This window comes from Ciconia boyciana, chromosome 1 (genome assembly GCF_034638445.1).
Source record: "Ciconia boyciana chromosome 1, ASM3463844v1, whole genome shotgun sequence".
Lineage (NCBI taxonomy): Eukaryota > Metazoa > Chordata > Aves > Ciconiiformes > Ciconiidae > Ciconia > Ciconia boyciana.
The window spans coordinates 76,524,879-76,550,888 of NC_132934.1; the positions used below are offsets into that span (position 1 = coordinate 76,524,879).

A 26,010-nucleotide genomic window follows, 5' to 3' on the forward strand; every position below is an offset into this window, starting at 1 on the left:
AATGGAAAAAAGATTTTAAAACTCAAATGGGAAGTGAAATAAAGTATTTTTAGGGCTGAAAAAATTATTATAGGGAAGTTCATCTATATAGACATTAAAATATGCACAATAATTCCAAAGAAGCAATAAAATATAACTTAGATTTTATGTTTAGTGTGTCCTGTTTGTCATCTGTCAGGGAAAAGGAAAGGGCTTTAGAGGACATAAAAGCATGGTCAAGAAGCACCACAGAAGAGTTTTTTGGATTCTGTACAAAGGGGTATTGGTGAGCTGAAATTGGGGAATAAATACTGAACCAGAAAGGACTTCACTACTCCTTCAGACAATCTGCTCTCTGTTACAGACAGCCCATGTTCTTTAATATCTTTTGAAAAATGTATCGAGCCCCATTTAAAAATGAAGCTAGCTTTTCCGCCATCCCTCCTCCCTCCATTTTCTCTTGGCCTGTTGACCAAGGACATGCTTCCAAAGTTGGTTCCAAACCTCTGATTTACAATCTAAATTTATTTAGGTTATTTACAACCGAGCGTAATTTATGTCCAGTTGTTTTTGGGTCAGCACAGTCCTTTAGCTTAAATGTCTCTTCTTCGTGACTATTTATCTTCCTAAGTACTTTTAAAGAACAACAACACAGGCCTTTGTTTTGCTAGGCAAAACACATGGGGCTCCTGTAGTCTCTTCTTGTAATTCAGTTCTCCTTTCCCCCAGCCATCCCAGTAGTACTTCCTCTGTACCTGTTCAAGTTTTGAACTTATGAAATAGCAATCTTACAGGACTCGCCTCTAATTTTGTGGGATGGAAACAAGGATTCTCCTTTTGCTTCTCCTGCACAGCATCCTAGAGTATAATCTGATAATGACTAATGTAATTTGGCTTGCTAACATTTTTTTTTTTGAAGGGTCTGCCAAGAGAAATAGGCTAAAAAAATGCAGGTCCCTATCTGCCACTGTTTACTCATCTGGGAAATTCCAATTATTTCATTATTAGTGGTAACAGCACAGCCATACACATACTACATCCTTGGGATACACACACAGTATCAGAGGGAAGATGCAATTTGTAAAAACATAAGGGAGAAAGCTAATGGATACTACAGAGACAAGAGTATAATACAACTAGATTCGCCCTTGTAACAGAAAAGAAAACTGATGCTCAGGGGTGAAGACATAAGAATCACCACTTAATTAAGAAGCAAAGACAGTTCTTTGCATGGGTCCTGAAAGACCAGTCAGCCCTGGGAGAAAGACCCTGCTCCAATACAATTTAAGATATACAGTCCAGATCTTCAGTTGTGAGGACAGGTGACAGTCCCCAATTTTACCATATTGAAAGACAGTAGATGGTTTAAAATGCAAACTTTGAGACTAGCCTCCACCCTTCTCAATCTTGCAAAGATTATAAAATGTAGGAACTGAAAGTCCTTTTGATAATGAATTCATTAGAAATAAATTAAACTGTTAGACATCTTAGTTCCTCTGTTTTCACAAAGATCAGGGGACCTTTTAAACATTTTTCATTTGTAGTTATTTTACCAGTGAGATGGAAGCTGTTTTGATCATTCATTTTATTGGACTATATTTTCAAGCAAAAGCTCAGTCCTGTGTAAGAATAGAGAAAAAGCAAAAGCAATATATGTATAATGGGTTAATTCTCATTACTGTGATAATCTGCTTCAGAAATCCATATGAACAAGACACATTAATATACATATATTATTTCATAAGTGTTTCTATTCATGCGAAGTAGCCAAATGTTTACTGGGCAATAAAAACCTGATGCACGTTGGTATCTCTGTGTTCCAAATCTCTTGGAGCCACAGAGGGGTCTGCTGAAGAAGAGAAGCAAGTCTCTATGCTTCTTGCTGAACTGGAGGCAGACAACTGCCTGGAGACAAAGCAGCAAGTGAAGCCTGAAAAGCTTATGAAGTTTTTCCCTAGTGGTCAAGTGGAGTTGAAGTACCAGGGTTATAAGAAATTAGCTTCTGCAACATATCCTTTTGTTGACCTGGAAGATAATGCACATTCTTACAGTGCTCATAAGAAGACAGATGTAATGATCTTAAGCTCTTGAGGCAATACTTACATCCCCCTGCCAGCAACAAACTAGTAAGCACTGAGCAGAATGTATGTTGCTTAAACTTGCTCTGAAACGGGTCTTTTAAAAGTGCATTATTATATGGATCTTTGATATCTTGGGAAATCTGTGTATGCTCTTTCTTCCTCCTGAGATTCAATTCTAAATCCAGTGCTACGACACAAAAAGAAAAATCATGTTTGTTCTTTCAACTCTATACTACATTTATTTTCCATCAAAAGTCTTTGGTCCCTGCTGTAAATCTGTCCAATAGTCTATCTCTCTGATATAGGCAAAATCTTTCTAGAGGTTTTTTTTTTTTTAAACCCTGCTGTGAAACATGAAGGCCCTAACATTAAAGCTGTCAGACTCTCAAGTCAAAAAAAAAAAAAACAGGCAGAAGAGTGCTCACAGATGCCTAGCCAAAATCCAGACCTAGTCCACATACACAGCCAGCAAAAGAGGCAAAAAAAAAGGCTGCCCTGTTTGTATTATGGAAGAAACCTCTGCCTTCTCAAAGAGAGGCACCATTTTGTGCGGTGGAACACCCAATAGAGAAAGGCACCAGGCTCGCACTGTCATCACAAAAGAGCCTCGATTTTAAAAGCCTCTGGTACCCCCCGCTGGGGCAGTTCTTCCAAGCTTTCAGCAGAGCAGAGCAGGCCTACTCAATTAGTCCAGGCAAGACACGTTTGGCACCGTGCCTAAAAATACTGAGTATCACCGGTGGTTAAAATCTCCGCTAGCCAGCCAAACTTTTGCACAGGGGTGTTTCTTAAAAACTCTGCTTCCACTTCTTCTTCTCCAGCTCGTTTGCTCTTTGGGGAAATCCCCCTCACCTGCTCCCTTGTATCCCCTTTCTGCACTGTCAAAATAAAACACCAAATAAAAATGTGTGGCAATTTGCTAACTCAACACAGGACAACTTTACCATTATTGATATTGATATTAGCGATGAATCCTTAAAGAGTTATTATGATATGGACAAGGAAATTGGCAATTTGCATGCTAACGTGTGCTCTCAGGGGTCAGCTCGGAGGCTGCCAGGCCCATGGCCCCCCCAGGTGATGCCTAGCCTCCCTGCCCTGCTGCCACTGCAGGTGGCATGGAGGTCCCAGAGGAGGACATGGGGTGATGCCCTTCACCAGCAGCTCAGCTCCACTCTGCCACGCCTGAGGGTGCCCAGGGCATGGCTGGGGTCCCATGGGTGGAAAGCCAGAGTAGTGAGAAGGTTGGACCCACAGGACAGCACAAGAGCATACTTATAAAAAAAACAACTGTAAACCATCTCCATAAAAGAGAAAAAGGAATGAAACAAAATAGAAGACTACAGGGGAGGTAGAAATTAAATTCACCGAACAGGGAACCAAGTCACATATCTGAAGAAAACTCCAGACATCAGCCATGCCTTCGGGCTTTCCCCCAGGAACAAGAGGCACACAGAAGATCACCTACCAAAGACCGGCAGCCCTTTCACGTGCTGGTGCACCTGGCCGAGAAGCTGGATCTATCAGCCCCATTAAGGTGACCCACGCTTCCCCCGTCAGGCTGCTGCGGGGACGAGTTCAGCTTGGCCGTCTCAGCACTACGCCCAAGTGTCTCCAAATACCCTCATCTCGGTGAGATAACACAGTGACCTCTCTGAGCTAGAATTTGATTTTAGTTGTAGCTCTACAGAAATGAAGACACTGAGCTGTCTAGAAGCACACACAGGGCATGCTCGGTCTCAAAAGTACTCTCACCCACCCTAATTCTTCCCCCTTTCCCCAGACTCCCAAAGGAAGTAATTTACTGATGACTCTTTCCAGAACTGCCAGAGAAGAGCAGGAATGTAAGTGTTAAAAACACAAACAAGGATTTGTAGGGCTAGAGCTTTATTTGAGACTGTAGTAGCTGCAGCATAAAGGAAATAAAATGTCTTCAACTTCCAAAGTTATCTTGCCAGATGGATCCATAATTAAATCATTTGCACAACAAATAAAACAATTGAAGGTTGCTAAGTTTTTAAATAACTGCTTATTCTCATTCACTCAAAAAGTTAATGAGATGTTTTGGCTAAAATGTTAAATGATAATCCTGTAAAGCTATTACAAAATCTAAATTTAGAGTCCATTATTACAATGCCACAGATGCTGCAGATGGTTAAGGGACCCTCTCATATTGTTTTATCATTATTTATTAAAACTTTTTAAAAATTGTATCAACAACAGGATTTAGCCAGTTTCTATATATCCCTGCCTCTACTCAGTTTTCATTCACACTGAGCAGAACCTTATTCTCCAAGTAATCAGAATGACTGACTTTTAGAAACTATATTGAATAATCCTTTTTTCTGTCATGGCAGAAGACTTTAAAACTGTATTCACAGAAATTTAACTTAAGAATGAGCTTTTGCCAGTCTTAGCTATGTACTGGTGAAGAATCTTTTTTATTTTAGGATAAGAAGTTTTGAATCTTCCACTTTAACACGGCATTTGAATTTATTTGGAAGCATGTAACTTATTAGCTGCCCTGAGGACGAAATGTGGTCTCAGTGCCAGCGCAAAGCAATATTCCCCTGACAAGGCTGACTGTGTAACAGCACTAAATGAGTGGGCCTGATGGCGAGGAGTAAGCGGAGAAGCTATGGAGCGGCACAGTTGTGGTTTCCATCCCCAACTCCCTGATGGGACAAAACCTTTACAAGCCCAGGACTGTGACTGACTAACGAATGCATCTCCCACAAACTGAGGGGAAAAATGATGGGTGTTCTCTGATGCAAAATTGCTATGCATTGCTGCTTACAACACCCTGTGCAAATGTAGCCCAGCATGACTAGAAACGCCCAGGTTTTCTCATAGCTTATGTTGTGTTTCAATATCATAACTTGCTTGAGGTAAAGTTCAACCATCACTCACTTAGCAAACATCTTTCTGACCTACAGGTTTCACCTAACAACCCTATTTGATGGGACAGATTTGATTGGGTTATAAAAGGAGGAAGAATTTAGCCTCAGAAAGTGGGATTTCTGAAATCACCACTGTCACAATTTCAGGATGGTAGAGTCAAACTACAAACTGTTCAACCTCGAGTCAGTCTGATCTTAAAACACAGAGAACAATCATGAAAGTAAAACCTGGCACCTACCCACTTCAGCCAAAGTCTTGATACATGACTCCACTGAGGCTTTCTGCGTTGGGTTTGGCCAGGTACAGTTGTAAATTCTAAAGGCAGACTGTAGCAGCTGAATAAAAACAGGCTGGTGTGTCTGAAAACAAAAAGATAAACATGGAATTTCACCCTTTAGAATCTCTTCACAACTGCCCTAGGGTTTGACACAATGTAAACCACATGCAAGGGGTTTTCAGCTTGTAGACTCAAGTTACAACTCCATTAAATTCTCTTTGCTCTTCAGAACTGGAGGGAACAGAAATCAATGCTGCACCCCTAAAAAGGCCAAATCATGCAATTTTTCCTCAGATCGCCACTGATATCAAACAAACACAGTACAGAGCAGAAGGACGGAGGAGTCTTCCCAGTTCTCAGGTATGTGTCCCTTTTGTCATCGGGCACAGCATTTTTCTCATACAAATACAAAGATAGACCATTATACTGCAAGAATACCCCCTCCAATGAATTCACAAGAGCCAGGAATAAATCTGACCATATTGAGCTGTCTACTGGTTCAGAGCTGTAAGGGGTAAAAATTAAGAGTAAGTGTTTTAAAGAGGAATTAAGCTGCTAGCCAGTGGCACGAGAGGGAACAGAGAAATTAAAGGCGAATGTAAAGATACAGCATTCCTATCTGGGTAGCAGAAGGTATCTCATTAACGGTGTGAATAACATATTTGTATGTGTCTCTCTTCCTTACCTGGAGGCTGGTACTGTTATCTGAAAATGGTGAATTGAAGAAGCCACTCACAATGTTCATTACGGGCTCAGTGACATATTTCTCCAGAGATGTGTCTGCATGTTTACGATCTGTGGTTGTGTTACAAACCTACAGGGAAGAAGGAGGAAACAATGAGATTTAGTTCTTTTAAATAAGCAAGCTTTACTATTTTGTATTTATTACAACACATGTAATATTTCTTCTTAATACAAAACCAAATTATTTTTATACAAAATCTATCAGAGAGAACTATCTTAGAGTTCAAGCTGTATTTGTGATAGCTTATCTTTCTTCTTGGAGGTTCACACTGTCTTTTGAATACCCTTCTCTTACGAACTAGCTCTTTCTGGTTGGCTGTCTATTCTTTCCCATACCGTGAAAAAAGATCCCCCTAAATCAGCACATTGCATGCCATTACACATTTAGACAGATTCAAGAAGAAAATGGGCCTTTCCTCCCATTGTGGGGCTGGTTGGAAGAGGCTTTAGAGACAGATGAGACATAAACACCTTAGGTTAGAAAGATTTCATGTAACATTTAACTTCTCTCTACAATCAATCACCAGAAATGGGTGGCGAAGGTGAAGCTCATTTGCAGGAAAAACGTTAAAAAAAGAGGGAAAGAAAGGAAATAGCATAGTCAATACCAACAGCCTTTAGGATTGTAAACTTTAAGACAGGCAGCATTACTTAGGAAAGCCACATGGGGAAAATATGAAAGACAAGCTAAAAACAATGAAAGAAGAGAATGGATGGTACTGGGACAACTCTGGAGCACAGAAGGATGATTAAATGGTGGGAGGATGTGGGAAGATTTGTACAAAAGATTCCTGAAGACACCCTTTGGTACAACACTAAAAGTTTGTTGCTGCATAAAGATGTCATGCTTAAAGAAAGCAAAAAAATTACTGAGGTGGATCACATCCTTCAGTATTTCTTTACTTCTTCTCAAAATTTGTGAACATCTATAGAGATTCATGTTGACTTTGCATATGTCAGTGTGAACAGTACTAAAAGGAGCCTAGAGAGCGCCAAACAGTGAGAAAGGCAAGACTGAACAAATAAGAAGTACAGACTATACTCATACTACCTCTTCAACAGCCTTTAAATAAGCAGTTCTTGTCATGTTTAACAAGGAATGAAAGGCAAAGCTGTTCTCTCTTTCACCTCTGCAAGCCACAGACTACTGTAATGTTCTAGGGAATCTACGTGAGAACAGAATTTATTTTGCTTATACCCTTCACATTACTATCTAAGCATTTAACACACAATCATGAACCTGTGTGGTACATGCTTACCATCGCATCGCTTTATGGATGGGGAACTGAGTCCAGAGAAGCTGAGTGAATTGCTTAAGGTCACAGAGAAAACTTGGTGACAGAAGCAGAAAGATAATCCACAGCACCTCAGTCTCACACGGGGCAAACACGCTCCCTAATTGCACAGCACCACTGTCACATTTGGACACTACAAGACAGCAATTTCTCCAGGAGCGTTTTAAGGAAGGTGACATCCAAAAGCACCCATGACGTTCAGGGGAAGATACAGCTCACGGGAACACAAGGGCATTTTGAGTATAACACACAAGCACTGTCATATGGTAGGCAGAGGAATAACCAAAGATAACTTGCGACCTAAAGAAATGAGGCATCTTGAGGAGCTTGGCTTGTCTGCTTTTCTAAAATGTGTCAGATAAACAAGTCATGCCCCCATGTAGTGCATTTTTTATCACCCTAGGAAAGGAAAGATTTTGGTCAGAGAAGCAACAGTGGCTAAACTGAAATAGCAAATTCTTCAGCCCTTCAGTTTTGGGAAAATTATGACACCACCACTATCACCCCGAGTCCTCATGGAGGTAACAAAGATTCAGTTAATAATCCAAACTTTTTCTTAAAAAAATAAAAATAAAAAAAAAATCACAGAACTAAAAACCTCTTGAAGTTCTTCTGCTTTTAATCAATCTGCCTGCTGGAACCAGTAGCTCTGAGGCTCAGCGCTTGTGATTCCAATGGGAAGACAGGGAGCTGTGCAGTGCTTGCATGGTGAATTCAGAAATTGCCAAAACTAAATTCCAAAACGCTTTTAAGTTTTCCCCTTCGCTTGTCTAAAAAGCAGAGCCATATGTGAGGATACCACTCTGCTCCAAAACTGGTCTGAAAAACTCCCAGCGAGGAAGGAATTCGGAAATCCTCTCATTTGTTCTTATCCCTCTGCCCTTTGGGGACTGAAAAATGTTTCCCCATGGAAGAAAAAACCTGAAATGCATGAAATGGAGATGAAGATTGAGAAAGCAGTGTTTAAAAACCCCTTAAGAGGCTTTGGGACTGAAACTCACATGAATAATACTTCAAAAATTCTGCGGAGAAAGCCAGGATGACTTTACAGCTGTCATATCCTGGCTCTTTCTTTAATCCTGCTCAGACTACAGCTGCTGACTTACAGGCTGGGCCACACGTAGGAAAGGGAAGCCTTTCCTTCAGCAGCACCCACTTTGCCTAGTGCAACGCTTTAAGTCGTACACGGGAGAAAGTAGGCTGGCAGAAACTGTAGAAACATGGTGTCTTTGAAAGCGCGACTGCTTTTGGCAAACTGAATTTATCATGAATCCGCCTCATGCCTGCTTTGCAATGTATCACGTTGTTGAGAGAGAATGACAGTTGGGGACTAAATATTTCCTTCCTGGGTGCAGAAACAGATAAAAAAAATTGGTTACTCTTCTTTTTATAAAAAAGGAAAGAATCCAACCTGAGGATTCTTTCACCTTAGTGCGCTCTAATCACAGACTCAGACTCAAAGCTCACAAACTCACCCACTGGCAGGCATTTGTAGCAGCTAAAAGAAAAGCATTTCCCCTTCCCCCACGCAAAAGCATCTCTTTTAGCTCACTGGAACACAGAGGATCAAAGGCCTCTTTTTCTAAATGCTTTGAAAGCTATTGTAACATCTTTCATGAGGCTGACAGCGTTCTAACTGTCCTGATAGCTACATAACGCTGATGTATTTATAACACAAGGGCTCTGCCTGGGCCCCAGAAAACCAAACCTGAACAAATACACTCAGTAACTTGGAAGATATGGCTGCCCATGGGGACCTGGCTGAAGAGCAGGGCAGGCCAGAGCACTTCTGATATGCTCTTTTAGCTGTTAACCAGGAAATTAAAAGGACTAATTAGGCACCTGCCCTGAGGGCTCTTCCGGAGAGCAAAATAAACCTGCATTTTGCCATTCAGTGCCAACAGCACACACATACACAAAATACAGCACTAATAATACACTCACTCTTCACCTCTGAAGACCTGGAGTCTAATTTCTCTTATGAGAAGGGCACGTGAAAACAAGCTCAGTAGTCACTAGCATCAGGACAACTCTACATCATTGGGCATGGTGCAGTTTGTCTCCAGGCTCATGAAGGGAACTGCGGACAGAGCCTTCTTTATACGTCTCTGCTTCTAGCCCAAGGGCAAAGAAAATTCGTCACGTTCAAGGGCTAGGGAGGGTAGTCTCTTGGAGGGTCAGGGCCAGGACACGTCAGGCAAGGCCAACCCAGAAAGGGAATTAAACAGGAGAAAATACTTCTTGGGGTAAAACCAGCAAGGTTAAAAATCAGAATCCCCCTCCAAGAAGGTTTCTGATCTTAATTTTCAAACAAGCTTGGTTTGTCCAGAAGGGCTTTCACTGTAGAACACGACCACAGAGACAAGACAAACAGCAGGAAAACAGGGTTTGTAGAGGTCTCATTACTGCTGAAAATGGCTACCATCAAAAAAAGAGAGCACAAACATCCCTGTCTTAACCTGTCCCCAGGAAAAAAAAAAGAAAAAACCCAACCATAAGAGAAATTAACAGGTCCCAGTCCCTATCATATAGCACAAGCCTTTGCACTAATTCTTCTTTTGGCCATAATTCATGTTATTTTCTCTCAATAGGTTTCAAAGAAATTATTTTGTGGCACATTATTACTTTGGGGTAAATGTCCACTGCAGGACTGAACTGAGATTCTTTTACCTTTTTTTCTTTCATTTCAACAAAATGACAAAAAAGACAAAATGACAACAAAAAGACAAAACCAGGCCAAAGTGAGACTAACGGAGGAACATGAGCCAAAGAACTTCTTGATCCCTGATCCTCACTGTGCTAACAGAGTAAAGCAAGAAGATTACAGATGTGGGGTTGTTTTCTTTTAGTCACCACCATAATGACATGTTAACACATACTGCCAGAAGATGTACACAGACTCTCAACACTGTACATGCATCCAATTTATTTTTCTGGAAGAAAGGAGAAAGGAACATGGGTTCCAAGATGCCCTTTTAGAAAGAGAAGACTACTAGTAATTAGCAGGTTAAATGATGATAAATAACATAGAAGTGACCATTTGTTAAAAAACAAACAAACAAACAAAAAAACAACCACAAAACCAAACAAAAACAAAAAACCCCAAACAAAACAAAACCAAACCACACCTCTTCTATTGTCAACTTTGAAAAAAAATAGTTAATAAAATAAAAGAAGTTCACCAAAAAAAGGTATTGCCAGTTCAGTTGCCACCCATGACTATACTGTAATATTTAACGTCTCATGAACCTTACCCTTGCCATATCAACAAGGAAGTTCTCAAATAACTTCCAAATATGGTTACTGGCATAGATTTCTTTCATTTCCACTTCAGTGTCCACATAACAGTGGTTAACAAAATTAACATAGGCAATTTTCACCTGCAGGAACAGCAAAAACACAAACAATATGAAATGGAAGAGTAAAAACCATTAACATGACATTTGCTATCTGCAAAAATACTGAACAATAAAGATGATCCTTCAAGTACTAACAAAAACTAATAACAGTAATAAGACGTATGTTCAGTTCTGAAGATTTAAGGAGAAGCACAGCAACAAATGCATTAATGTACTTACTGAAAGATCACATGAAGAAAAATGGAAAGGTTTTGCAAACATTCTTACTGTAACGACAAAACCCCCTCAAAACAAACCAATGATAAATCTGATATTTAAATGATATTAAGACTACAAGGGCCTGGCTCCGAAGCCAGGAGCTGTCAAAATGCAGGACACCCCTGCACTTGCCGGTTGACTGCTGTGGGTTGATGCCTTGTGACAAGCTTGCCAAACATAAAAAAAAAAAAAATGTCTTTAGCAGAGCTGGGACTGCAATCCGTATATTCCCACAATCCTAACGCAGCGCTTGCATTCAGGGTGGATGTAACTCGGATCTAAATGGAAGAGAAAGGTTGTGCAGCGCTGGGACTGCAGCCACAGCAGCACAGGGCTTCACAGGAGGACTGCAGTGTCACTCCTCTCCTGCATGACAAGTCTGCATGTGCACATCATAAAAATGGATACCCAGTGCCTGAAATGTATGGATTAAATATAAACATACACGGATACACTGAAAATTTGTTGTCACGGTCAAAGGAGAGGAGATAGTTGCATATGTTTAATGCAGTCGGGAGAAAACTCACATCAGACTTCTAGGTTTCATTTGTTTGGGCTTTTTTTAATTAGCATCTGTTGAAATTAGTGTTAGGAGGAACTTTTGACCAAAGCAAACATTTTTCTTTTCAGGAAAAGAAGCAGTTGATCACAAGGGGACTTTTTCACAGCATGGAGGGAGTCTTTGCTCCTGCAGGTCCCAGTTCTGTTGAGATGAGCTACCTTTTTCCACCAGATAGCCTGCAGAAATCCATCTGACCAATACACGGGCCCAAAGCAAGCTCCTTGCAAAGACTGTGAAAAGATTTCTTTTGATCACATCAGGTTTGGTGCAAACATTCCCCTTCTGATCAGCGTGAGGTACCACAGTCCTGCTGAAGCATGACCGGTAGTAGCTGCAGAATTGGGCCTCGATAAGCAGTGAATAAAAACATTTGCTGGACTGAAACTGAATTTAATAAAATGAGACTTCACCCAAAACTCCCACTGACTTCAGCGTTGCCAGAATGTTACCCATCATTTCCAACAAATTCAGGTAGCGGCAAAATGTTGGCTTGACAAACCACTCAGCTGAGTCTTCGCAGCTACAGCCAGAAGTTATCAGAGCATTAAACTCTGATAGTGGCTGGACAAACCCAGGAAAACTAAACAAGGTGTCTGCCCCAAAAAGCTGACAATCGAAGCATAAGGGACAAAGAATTTTCTGTTTAAGAAAATACTGGCTATCCTTTCTCACTTGTTCACCTTAACAAACACCACCTATTTCCAGCCTGTTTTCTGTGCAAATATTCAACTTGTCAGTATATTATAAACAACAAAATATTTTCTGAGTTTCTAAAAATGATGTCTGCTTCCTCATTCAGTGAATCTTACCTCAGGTATACAGTCATCATGGGTCACTACTCTCACTATATCATCCAGTGGCAGGAGTGAATTGCACTTGATCTCTGTGTATACATTCTTTCCTTCTGTACAAGCCGCTAGCAATTCCACTAGAGTGATGTGATATGCTAAGGGTCCGCTCTCATCTGCTCGATCTCGCTCTGAACACATCATTTGGAGTAGGACTGGAAATGATGCTCTGTCGTTGTAGAATATCAACACGTCTTCACCACCATTTATCAGCTGAAAAAGATACCACAAAGTTTTAAGCACTCTGCACTGCAGTCATTTTGGACTCAATGATCTTAAAGGTCTTTTCCAACCTAAATGATTCTATGATTTTCTTAATTTCTTATTTTGTTCTACCTTTAAGCATGCAAAGACTGTCTAGCAAAAAAACCCCAAAAACCAAAAAACAACAAAACCCCAAAAAATTAGTCTGATGTGGCTTACCAAACGCACATGTCAAAACAATATCCAAGGCAAACTTCTGCTTTTATCTACATAAGTGCAAATCTGGAATAACTCACCAAGGAGTGAGCTAATGCGAGGTGAATTTGAAGTTTAATTTCTGTGTAGCTCTGTGTTTACCTAAGACAGTATGCCAACCTTATTATTCTTACCATCTCAACGTTTGTTTGAAGTTAATTAATTACCCTATTGTGAGGCCAGAATGCATTATCATCCCTGTTTTATAGACAGGGACTTGAGGTGCAGAGAGATTAAATCTTCCATGCTACCTCACACAAAACGCCTGTGGCTCACCCAGAATTTAACCAACCTCTTCTGTGCCCTTGCTCAGCATCGAAAACAAAGGACGATTCTTCCCAACCTATGCAAATTTGGCAGGTGGGTCTTGACATTGTCAGTGTCATGCCAGCACTTCCATTTAACAAAAAAAATGGTGTATGTGATAAATATCTGATTTTGCTACAAGTGCATTGCTCATCTCAAGAGGATCCACAGCAGAGGTGGACGCTGGCAGCCCCATCTCAGCAGATCTCACAGAAAAGTTTTGCTCTAACTCTGTTTTAAACGGCCCATACACTGAATATACCTACTGCCAGTGCTGCTCTGTGAGCTCGAGTGGAGCTGGGACAGGACAGTAGCCCTGTCTTCTCTCCATCACTTTCCTTTTAAGCATAATGCACTCTCAATGCAGGTGAAAATAAGCTCCCATAAACCCTTCCTAGTACAGAATACACCTTGGCAGCACAATAGCCGTATGCATTTTGTGAATAAGGCACTTGACATATCCAAGTCTACTATACGTGACATGAAGTCCTAGCTTACTGAATTCAAGGGTAGAAATAAAGGTTGGTGGAGCTTTTGAGAAATGGGAAGGCAGCAAGAGCAGGAATGAAAATTAGTCTCCCACAATGAAAAGTCAAGAAACATTTCATTACATTTTCCAGGGTTTCAACATTTCAAATTTTGAATTTACAACTTTTCTGATTGTGTTTTCCCTGCTTCTTGCTTATTTTTACTTTGACAATTGGATGGACTGAATTGTGAATTCGGTCTTTCCTGCAATTCCTATTTTCTCATTTATCTTTGGGTTTCTAAAATGTTTCTACTAGTGACTTTTCAAAATAGACATTTTCTGGACAAGCCACAGTACAGAAAAAAGTTTTTAAAGGGAAAAGTGCTTGGGAAGGAGGAAGGAGACAGTACAGGGACCCAGATACCTTCATTGCACTCAATGGAAAAAAAAAAAAAAGAGTATTCATAATGTTGGAAAATGGACCTAACTTTTTAATACTGATGTCTGGAATACTATGCTCTTAGGACATTTCACATACAAAATAATAATAATTAAAAAATCCACCTTACCTCTGGGAAGGTACATGCTCTGTCACTTTCTACTAAGTTGGTTCACCACATTCCCATATTTATTTTCCACTTGTGTACATTTTGCACAGAGGAGAGGGAAGACAACTCTTTCCAGGTTTCCCCAGAGTTACACTCTTATGTCAAACCCAGACCTAATCTGTATCAGTATTGCTTGATATTTAATCATATCGAGTCAAACTGACCCCTCATCCTTTCATGTACCTATCACTGATGAATGAGGAAGAAATACCAGGAGATAGTGAATTTGTGAAACATGATGCTGCATGGCATGCTTGCGACATACTGACTGTAAGGAACCACAAACCAAAGCAGACGATGTTGCATCAGCACAAGAAGAGCTAAGGGGGACAAAGTAATCATCGTAAATGCAAGGACAGAAGAAGATGTCATCCCCTTTCCCCAAGTTATCCACTTTTAAATGTGATTTGTGAAGGGCATCCAAACATTGACCCAAGCAGAGAAAAATTATGTCCCTTTAAAAGCAGAAAAGGAAGAGAAGTATCCAGTGTTAGCCAAAGTTCTCACTGAGCGTCATGAGCTCAGTGATGGTGGGGCGGGGGGCAGGGACCAAAACAAACCAGCAGCATTTTCTTCCACTAACGTATATTTTCAACAAGTTAAGAACTCTATGGAAGTATAATGAAGGTTGGTCAGTATCAGAGCAGCTGTTGACGCTCTGCAATGTATCACTCCAGAACACTATAGATAACAGAAAACTCTGCTGCCACATTGATCTGGTTCAAAAGTAAATTCTGCTTTCCCTTTTGTAATAATGTTCGCACTGATAGGCACTGTTCTTCTAGGAACCTCAAAGCATGCTTGTAATGAGAAAAAGTGCCCTAAGGAACATTTCAGGTCAGTAAACATCATTACTAGCACTCTACAGACATGGGGACCACGGATATGAGAACAAGTGAATAAGCCAAATTGGGAATGTTCAATGTATTTTATGAAAGTACTCTTTCACAATGGTGCTCCTTCATCTGTATGCACTTTCTAAAACATGTAAATATGATCAGCTTATCCTTTACTCCCAGTAAACGGGAATAAGCTACAATATACTTCCCGTGGGTAAAAGAAAACACAGGAGTAGTTGAGGCATGCTGTACACTCATACTCTATCTTGTCTTGTGGTAAATTGTTTACATGCCCCATCTGGAGGCACAGAAAAAGTTACACCACTTGTTTAAGGTCACAAAGTACATCTCAGTCATCTACTGAGAAACTATCCTGACTCCATGGCAAGTTCCAACCATTTGGCTACACTGTTCCCTTTATATTGGACTGCCATTCAAGCGCCATTCAAATTTCACTATTACCATCCTTTTCTAACAAATCATAATTACTTACCTGTAATTTCCTATGTTTTTTTAAAACATATCATCATCTTACCCTCTTTCATCAAAATAGAGGTGCTCCCTCCCCCCAGCAAATTCCTGCAGGACTCATGATGAAAATGCCACATCTGAGTTCATTTCGATTTTCATCATGCAATCAGCTTGAAAATGTAATATGACAATTTATCTTTGTGCTATTATAGGTCAGTAACAAAATGGATTTAAATTGGGAAAAATCTAAAAATTTTGTTTGATGAGGAAGTAAAAACCTACAAGAAGGTGTGGTGGAAGGGGAAAAAATCTAAAAGCACAAAGGCAGAAGAACTGCTTGAATTATGTAAATCAAAGGCTTGTAATTGATATTGCATGTTAAAACACTTCAGTCACATTGAAAAGGTTGAAGTGGATTCCATTAAAGGTTATCCATGTAGGCTGAAGCTTTATTTCCTTAATTAGAAGTTTTTCCTCTTTGTTGCTGTGGAACAAAATTTCAGCAGGGTTTAGTTTTGTTCATACCACAACTAGAGCTTATCTCTGTTTTCATTGCGAAGATGTCTCTTCAAAAAAACAAAAAAAACCAAACTTTGTAAAGTAAAGAAAAATGTTCCCTGGACTGTGATCCTGCCTGGACTTTTCATCGTATTCAACTTTACCCACTTATTAATCTCATTGAACTGTTAACATAGTTACAGTTAAATGCACGGGTTTCTGCAAGTTGAAGACTTCATTTATCATGCACACTATATATCAAATCCTAATTGCAGAGAAGTCAATTTCCTAGTCACTTTATAGCATAAAGATTTGTCCACAAACCACTCTGTGGAATTCGGGTCAGACTCTGAATCTAGCTAGTTAAAGCTAGAGTAGCTCTACTGACTCTCACAGAAATGCTCTGGAACAAAAGAAACAAAAGCAGAAAATAGTACCTAGAATTGTTACATGGTTAGGTGCTAAAAAATGGTCAACAACACTATTTAGAGAAATCCATAGAGGTAAGAGCCTCTTATATGGCAAAACCATGCCACAATATGGCAAGTTTGGTGCGTAAATGGGATCCTAAATTACAGTACAGGAAAACGAAGGTTTATGTAACTCTGAGATTTCCATGCTACACCATCTACAAATAGACATCTCTGTATCACTATGCTAACGCTCATGTTTTCTTTCTAGTAGTTATACAGATGGCCTTACAAAATTAGATTAAACTCCCAAAAACGTCTGCTAAAATATTCATTATTTGTGATACCGTTTAAAATTCTAAAGCGATGATGCCATTATATCCCATTGGTACCAAGAGCAGAAAAAGCAACCTCAAAATACTAGTGTGTTAAAAAGACATCGCACAAGTGATTAACATATGAACCCTTCACTTACCTCTGTCATTACCATGTCCTGGCATTTTTTCACATATTTGCCATCTGCTTTCACAATGGTCTGCAGGAAACGCAAGTACTCCACATGACGGCCATGAGTCTCAATGCAGTGTACAAAGTGCTGCACTACTCTTTCACTAATTTCATTACACAGAAGGTAATTATTCATGAAGATGTGCCGCATAGTTTCAGCTTCCAGGAGCTAAACAGATTAAAATCAAAACAGCCTTATAAGAAGAGCAGATTTGTTTTGAGATTGAAAGATTCCCAGGACTCTAGACTAGAGAAAGGCACATTGGTAAAGGAAAACTGGAAAAGTCCAACGTGCACCAGCCCAGTGATTAAGCAGTGATCTTATGGCCTAGCTTTCATTTATGGTGGGATTTCTCCACACTTTCCTATGAGTACAAAATGGCCCTAAAGTGGACATAAACAAAATCTGTGCCCATGTGGAAGGTGAAGACACGCACATACACACACTACACTGCTAGAGCACTCTATAGGGACTTCAGTATACAAGACAACTGAGACCACATTCATCCCACTCACCATCAAACTTTGCATTGAGGCAACCAAATAAGATGATTAGCTACTCTGGCTCCCTCTATGGTTGACAGAGGCAGGCATTTCCAGCAGGCAAATCGTTGCACGTGCGGTCTGATCACTCTCTGAGATAACATCTCTTTCCACATTAACTACAGAGGGAGCCTAAGGCTATATTTCTATTGCTGAGTAGCTTGGTACAAGAGGAACAGATCTGTAGCAAGAAAGGGAGGCTGCTGAGGACCCAGCATCCAGACTTTATGCATTCTTGGGGCTTTTGCTTCAAACTTGCCCTAGTTTGGTCTCTTGACTGAAGGCTCATGAGGGTCAGGTGTGCTCCTAGAGTATACCTTTCTGTTTAGGGTCATCTGAAAGGAATCCACATCAAGTTCGCTCCACAATGTGAACAAAAGCACAATAACTGGGATGATCAGAAGGTCAACTTCAAAAGAACAGAAATGCAAGTGCAAGCAGGCTACATACTTGGCACCTGAGTTAAGTGTCAGTGTTGGATAGGATGGAGTCTGGGTGCTGGTTCCCACTGTGGTCAGCTCAACGCCTTTCACTAACTTCACAAAAACAGCATAAAGAAAAAATAACAGAACAAATGCTTCCTAATGTACACAGGCCAGGGGCCTACAATCCTAATACTCACACTCTTTCTAATAAAAGCATGTTTTGCTCAGTAGATCTGCCACTGAGAAAGGTGTCATTCTATATGACTATATCTGTAAGCACACACATACATATATACACACAAAGGGACAGTGACAAAAAGGTTTATTGTAAAGACAATGATTCAATAAAAGATCAAATTTTAGATTAGTTGAACCAAATGGAAGCATCATCAACAAAAATGTATGGGTCTGATTCTGCTGTCACACGAGTCATGACAGCATAGTCACAGCATCTTCTACCTTGACTTATAGTCCATCTGTGAGGGAGTTAGGATGAATAAGATCAGAGTCAAGCTAAACATGATGTGATGAGGTGACACATGTTCATAGATACTTCCAGTAAACCCCACAGGTAATATTGTTTTCCACTTTCAAAATGGCAACATTAAAAACTATGACAAAGAGCAACAGTAAGGGAGAAAAGACAAAGACGGGGTGGGGAGGGGAGGAGGAGGGGAGGGAGGGAAGGGAAGGGAAGGGAAGGGAAGGGAAGGGAAGGGAAGGGAAGGGAAGGGAAGGGAAGGGAAGGGAAGGAAGGGAAGGGAAGGGAAGGGAAGGAAGGAAGGAAGGGAAGGGAAGGGAAGGGAAGGGAAGGGAAGGGAAGGGAAGGGAAGGGAAGGGAAGGGAAGGGAAGGGAAGGGAAGGGAAGGGAAGGGAAGGGAAGGGAAGGGAAGGGAAGGGAAGGGAAGGGAGAAGGCATAATTTAATTAAATTATTTATTTATCACTATCATTTTTCAGCAAGTCCAAAAATTTACTTCCAGTTATAATATTCTCCTTAAAATTAAATACTTACCCCTGGAGTTAAGAACAAGTTGAGATTTTTGTGGAGGAGAACTTGATTCTGAGGATTTCCTCGACAGAAATTCTGAAGAAAAGTGTGGGCTAGATTCATAACTTCATTCATCTTTTCATCGCTCTGCAGAAAGAAAAGACAAGCAAAATCAGCTGGGTGTACCTAAATGTACTTGTTAAACCAGTACAACGTGAATTCAGCCAGGAACAAACCAGTTCTCCCTCTGGCAAAAGCAACTGATCTAGTTTCCTTCAGAGTCCATTAGTGGCTGTACCTTACTCTGAATTGACTTGACCATAGGGAGTCACAGGTAAGAGCACAAACTCCAAGTAAGATTTCCTCATCCATGGTTATAATTTCCTAGTTTTAAAAAGTGCTAAGTGGATTGATTTTCAAAAAAAGCTCTCTAGCCTGCATTGATTTTAAGCTTTCGAAAAGCTTTGGCTTTTATATAGCTACATATAGAAACAGATGTATGTGTGCATGTGTGTGTACACCTACACGACTATATGTATGTTCATACACATACTCCCACACAAATATATGTCTAGTTTCATCCCCATTTTATACTCCTCTCGTATAGTATTCTGACTATGATTTGATAAACTACCTATATGGACAAGCACTATTTTACTGAAGACAAGGTGAACCCAGTGCCTATATCATAACATTAGTGTGTAACACTCAGGAAAATGTAGCCCAGAAGAGGTTTTATCTCCTCAATGCCTCCTATAAGATCTAGAAAGATGTGCTCTTTAAAAGGCTGTCTAGATCATTCATTTGTATGCTCAATGCCACTAAATCAGTACAAAATGACATTATCTTCTGAAAAACTTGCAAGTGGAATTAGGATAGAGGCTTCCACCATAGAAACAAAGAAATTATTTCAGACTTGATCCTTGAAAGCTTTTTGTCCATCTTACGTATCTACAATAGCACTCACATCAGTACCCAACAGTGGAATTTAGATACCCTGCCAGCAGCTCCATTAAATCAATACTTCTTACTGTGCAGTGACTGCAGATCTAAAGTTTGCCTATTCCGGAATGGGATGATAGCACAGTGACATTCAGGTACCTGAGGCAGTAGACATTAAGTTCTTAATAAAACCTGTTCTATGCAGGCAGCCATATTTAAACTTAGGCCTAAACCCATTATTCTTAGGGTAGAAAATGGCATCATCATTTCATGTTTGTCCCATAGTTGACTGAATTCAGTTAAAAAAAAATATTCACATTGATTCTTGGGCCTTTTGAGGCCTTTCCCTTTATTGAGTTCATGTTCTTTACCACTAAAATTATGATAATAACCTTTTCATAGGGTATCTGCAGAAGGTCCAAGACTACCAAGTGGGCACCCATATTTTTCAGCAATCGCTGCTGTTGATTCCGACATTTTTTATTCTGAACACAAAGTTTGCTGAGTCGAATCAAAATCTATAAATAAATAAACAAAAAAATAAGCATGCAAACAAGCAAAGAATCAGTCATGTCACACAAAAACAAACAAAAATACATTCTTTCAAAATAATTACTAAATATACTTATCAAACAAGTATGTCAAGCAAGTTTCTTAGCAGATATACTAACCTCTTTAACAATGTTGTAGTTATTGCTTTTATTGCTATCTATCTGGGGTTTTTTGGTCCCATCCTGTATTGGACTCAAAATATTTGACTCCTGTAACAAAGAACACACAACAAGAGGAGATCTATTGCAATTTCCTCAGCAGGAACTAATTGTATTTAATAACAGCAAGTGAAGAAGTATTACAGCGCTCATAGGGAACAGATATAACACAGATAATAAAGAAAAAGACTTGTTTATTCTTTATCCACCAGTCCAGTGAGTGAAAAGATTCACATTCAAGTCCTTCCTTTGTTTCAATTTTCCAACATGATGTGAGGCAACTACTCTATGACTTCATGCTTCTGATCCTCCTAAAAAAGAATACATCTCTATCACAGACCAGATGTCCCAAGGAATTTAGATACTATGAGAACAGGGACCATAAGTGTATTTCAATAGCCACCACTTGTTCCAAAAATCTCTAATACAGCTGGAAAGATTACAAAGTCTGTGTATGTGAACATCAAAAAGTCTGGAGAAAGAGCTTAAGATGACCTCTGTAGGTGAGAGAAGTCGGGTGGAGTCCTCAGCAGTACAGGAACAAGTAGCACAAGGAAATTAGAGACGTTCCTCCCATGAAAAGGACACTTCTGTCCTTATCTCTGCATGATGCAGGAAAGGATTTAGAAACAAATGAGGACCTTATGTTAAACTGCAACATCCAGTCATTACGCCGTATGCTCTGGGCCTTGGCTCTTAGAAAGCCCCAGCTGGGTATGATAAATAAGAGAAATCAAGTCAGCAAGTAACTGCCAACACCCACGCACCTTTCCATGCATATCTCAATGAAAACACGGAAGAACATCTGCACAAATACTGCCACTTAGAGTACTGGCAGTGTTTGTTTTGTTTTTTTTCTGCTGCGAGCTATGGTAAGCCTTTATTAACTGGAAACACAAAGAATTGAAAGATTGGACTTTGGATGCTGAAATTATTAAGCAGGTAGAAAAACTAGCAGATCTCAAGACTTCCTCACAGTATAACCACAAGGATGTAAACCAGTGTAATAGCATAAAAAAGAACCAAACAGGTGCACTTCTGAGTTTGTGTCCTCAAACTTCCTACTGTTTTAGAGAAGAGAGTTATGCTAAAACACACATGTGCACACCAATCTGAATGTTTATATCTCTTGAAACCTCTCTCTGAGCTTTCTTAGCTGATGATGAAGATGAGGAGTTCTATAAATCCCATCTGGTCTTAATTTCCAGTGGGGCAAGAACAACTGCACCACTTGGCCACGGAAGCTGTTTATAACAGTGTCAGCACCGCTGTTCAGCGTGGTCATGTTGATCTATGCAACAAAAGTGGATTTTTATTTGTTTAGGTTTGTTAGCATGCATGCTGCCTTCTCTCTAGCTGTTTGAATCAATACTTTGGAAGATATTTCAGGCTCTTTGCTATAATTAACCACCCTCCTCTGTTCTGGGACTGTGGGTTAACCAAGATTAATTTACCTGTTACTTTTATCAGCATTCTTCCTCAATCAAAGTAGTTTTATAATCCATGTGAACTATATGTCTTATCTGGAAGTGCTGATCAGCATTAAACTGCTGAATCCATCCTTTCTCTTAACAAAATAAAAACCTGTTTATTGAACCCATAAGAGTATGCCAGGGATGTAGTTATCAAGAGATAATCACACCACTGGGATACCAGAGACACTCAGTTGCATATCTTGCCTCGTTACGCCCCATGATAGACATTCTCTGTCACATTTTTCCATAGGGGACAGAGAGTCATAGAGATTGCACTGAGAAAGGTTCTCGTCTGAGTACCCCACCTTTAGGAAATGCTATTTTCTGAAACAGACTACTTCCTTTATTCATAAAATTCCCGGGATATCACTCTGCATCAGTCTTAGGATCCTTTCTTTCTAGCCCCCAAATGGAGGCCCAGATTCCAGCATTCAGTCCAAGCAGCTCCCCAGCACTGAAATAGTCTCACTCACCCCAGCAGGACAGCTGTGCAAGGCACTAGTCAGTGTCACGCCGGCACAGTTTTGCCCTCCACAGGCTGTACTTGCTTACCAGGGGAATGAGGGCACTCTCAGAAGTTTCCGTTCACAATCTCAACCTATAGATGATGTTTCACGAGATGTTTAAACATTCCCAGAACCAAAGCAAACTGCCAAAGACCAGAAAAGGAGGAGAGCAAGGGAACACCAGGCACTTAAGGGTGCTGAAAGTTTATACCACTTGAAACCTCACTGAACTTTCTTAGCAGATGGCCAAGATGAGAAGCTCTATAAACACCACTGCACTGTATTCCAGCTTCCCTGAGAGTCCTTTCACTGAGACTGTCTGTTTCTCCTCCTCAGATCTGTGTTTCTGGTGCTACACCACCAATGCATCCTCCAGTGACAGAACAGTAAAGACCACACTTTCCGTAGTCCGTGGTATCTATACAGACTCATAACACCCTTCCTAGAAATAACCAAGTAAACAGGCTTCATCTGCTTTTCCCTTCTCAAGCAAGGCTCAGTTATGTGAGATCAATTTCAGCATTCCCTCCTAACCCTGTGTGGTGTCTAATTCATGTCTCACCTAACTCCAAGCACTCTTTCCTATAATTCTGATCTCCAGTTCGTATCAAGATGATCCTGCATGGATGTAAGATTTGTTGTTTTTCCTGTGGAGAACTCTGGATACTTTATTTAGAAGAACATGGCCTTTTTTCTACAAATCCCATTTCTGGAGTCATATGACTGCAAAAAAAAAAGTAAGACTCTAACCCCACCAGGTTATGATAGAAAGGTGGAAACAATTACCCAAAAAGACTCAGAAGCCTAAGGGCAAAAAAAAATATTTGATTTTTTAAAACTCTTATGTCAATCTTGCAATGTGCTTTGGTGAGGACAGAAACTTGGGCTTAACATAAGACCATTCTGGAATGTAATTTAAGCCCTTGTGCATACTTTAATGTTGTTTGGGAAAAATTAAGCACAGGCAAACGAAGCATATTCCCTAGAGGTTCATCCAGCCCAGTACTGAATACCCAGCATCCATTCCAAGAAAGCATGGAATCTCACAGGGATGTTTATCTGCTTGAAGCTAGCCACCTGCTTCATACATTGTAGATTATGACCAACACCTCGCCTCTTATGTCTGACTTGAAGATCTCAAAGAGGGTATTCACTATCTAAAGTAGTTTTGCCAGGTAAAAACACTTCCTGACTGTTAAAAGAACAATTTAACAGGGGGAAAAATAATGGACAAGATTCTGAGCTACTGTAACCTGGCGCAGCTCTCATGGAATTACCACCAGATGATCTAACCAGTTGTGCAGGTTATATACTACTGTTCTGATACAATACTCTCTCAGATCTGCCAGAGATAATATTGTGCATCTACTGAAGCACTGATAATCCATACAGACCCACGGATGCCTCAGGCAAAAAAACACTGAAAATAAAATTTCCATTCTTCCATTTAGAGATGCTTCTGTTTCAAGCACATTGCTTTGTCCCCTCTTCCTGGAGTTTCTTTCCTATCAGGACTATCCGTAGGAATAAAAAGGATCTTATTACACTTTTAAAATGTATTATAGCTAAAAAACATTGTAAATATCCTGCTGCAATTCTGTATCCTGTTTCCTCATTACCTTTTCCATTCATTAAACATTTTCTTTCCTACTAGAGCTATGCTTGAGGAAAGTAAGAAATCCCACATACTTAAGCTCATAAAGTCTGGATTCCTCCCCTGTTCTGACACCACTAAATTCAGCTAAGTTATATCAGAGAAAGAATAGGACCTACACTGTCCCAAGAAATTAGCATTCTCCCTTGAAATGTTGGATTTTCCCCCCGTATGAAGCCACCTAAAATCTACTTTCCCATCTGAAAGGCCAAGCATACATCATAGATATCTGCAAACATCCTGTGTCTTCTCAGTGGCTCTTACTTTTCCTCAGTGCGCTGGCTTCACAATGCTGTATAATTTCCACTTGGCTTCCTACTAAACTTCCCCAGTGGCTTCCTTGCCCATTTTCTTTCCATTAGGGGAAACTCTACCATGGAAGAAAATAAGGGAAGTGCTGTGTCAGAAATCACAGTTCTTGATCTCTTCCCACTTCCTCTGATGAAAATGGAAAAGTGGGAATAAATATTGGTGGGAAAGCCTGGTTTATCTACTATTATGCCACAAACCTCAACCACAGCAACTCTTGCAACACTTTGCATTTTCTTAAAGACTCACACTGGAGTTAGGTGATTACATGAGGACCTTAGCTTTCACTGAAAAACAAAATAAAAAATTTAAATTAAATTAAAAAAAAAAAATCAGGTCCTCATGGTTCCAGATTCAAATTCTAAAGTTTCTCAGATCACAATATACCCCGAGAGTGTGGGGTGGCAAGAGTCAAAAAAAAAAAAAAAAAAAAAAAGGTTTGTTTGCCTACAAAATCTCAATATTCTTAGGTCAGACTTGTGTTTGGTGGAGAGTGGAATTACTCATGATGTTTGAAAATACGGGCTTGATTGTGCTCCTCTCCCCTAGCTGCAGGAACAGGTAGTGCCTACTCCTCCTTTCTTCCAGCAAGTCAACACAACTGCCAACATGCGATCCCTAGGTTATTTCCTTGGCCACAGAGTGATGCCATACACTGTGGCTTCCTCACTAGCCAGAAATGAAGGCAGCTCTGTGACATAAGAATGCAGTCACTGAAAGCAGCCAGAATCCTGCACAGTCTCACTTTGCTTCTTTGATTAACCAGACCACAAATTTGCAGTTGTTCATTAAACTACCTACCAATATTGAAACAATTCTAGCAGTGAAGGCTTTAAACCCACCTCTATTGGCTCTTCTCCCCCTTTGGTTTGATTGTCGCCCACCTCTCCACTCTCATAATTGCTGCTCTTCTCAACCCACAATTCCGATTTTTCTACAGTCAGACGTAGCTGATCAAGATCAGCCTTGATTTGCTTGTAGTTATCAACATCTTGATTAGACACCAGCAACTGAACCTGGAAATACAGAAAATTGTGAAGCTGTTACATCAGGAGCACCAGCACTTATGCCTGGGTAATTTGCTTGACAGTTTCCATTCTAAGCCTCTCTTTTCAGGTGCTTTACGTAACCTTCCCTATGAAATTGAAACATGGCACACGCGAGCTTTTTAGCCCCCATTCATCAAAAACCTTTAACAGAGCTGGAGACTGTAGTTGCCCAAAACAGGATAGTTATAACATTCACAACATTCTCTCGCCTCCTTTAATACGCTGTGGAACATTTTCAGCAAAAGCACAGATTCACAAGCTCTTGAGTTCTATGCAGTTAGCTCTGATGCAATGATTATGATCTTCATGGCATTCAGACAATACAGTTACATGGTATTAAAACAACACAGTTAGAAATAGTTTATCCCATCAGCCCATTACTTCACAATAAAAAAAAGGAAAAAAAAAAAAAAAAAGATGATATGACAAGGAATCAGGACATCCAAAGAAAAGTCAGAATGGCCAGCAACTTCAGTGATCACCTACATCACCATAATCAAATATTGAAAAATAACATGTTTTCAACACTGTTAGGC

General features: G+C 40.1%; 1 protein-coding gene across 3 annotated transcripts in view; it reads right to left on the bottom strand.

The window, feature by feature from the left end:
* Positions 1 to 26,010, bottom strand: part of ITPR2 (inositol 1,4,5-trisphosphate receptor type 2) — a 268,127-nt gene that overhangs the window by 129,735 nt on the left and 112,382 nt on the right. For all 3 annotated transcript variants that reach the window (XM_072875513.1, XM_072875504.1, XM_072875494.1), the window contains 9 exons: positions 25,268 to 25,441; positions 20,443 to 20,532; positions 20,164 to 20,289; positions 18,854 to 18,976; positions 16,840 to 17,040; positions 12,266 to 12,517; positions 10,532 to 10,657; positions 5,924 to 6,052; positions 5,200 to 5,320 (listed from right to left, as the gene is read on the bottom strand). In XM_072875513.1, the coding sequence (XP_072731614.1) occupies positions 5,200 to 5,320; positions 5,924 to 6,052; positions 10,532 to 10,657; positions 12,266 to 12,517; positions 16,840 to 17,040; positions 18,854 to 18,976; positions 20,164 to 20,289; positions 20,443 to 20,532; positions 25,268 to 25,441 (1,342 nt within the window). The remainder of the gene's footprint in view (positions 1 to 5,199; positions 5,321 to 5,923; positions 6,053 to 10,531; positions 10,658 to 12,265; positions 12,518 to 16,839; positions 17,041 to 18,853; positions 18,977 to 20,163; positions 20,290 to 20,442; positions 20,533 to 25,267; positions 25,442 to 26,010) is intronic.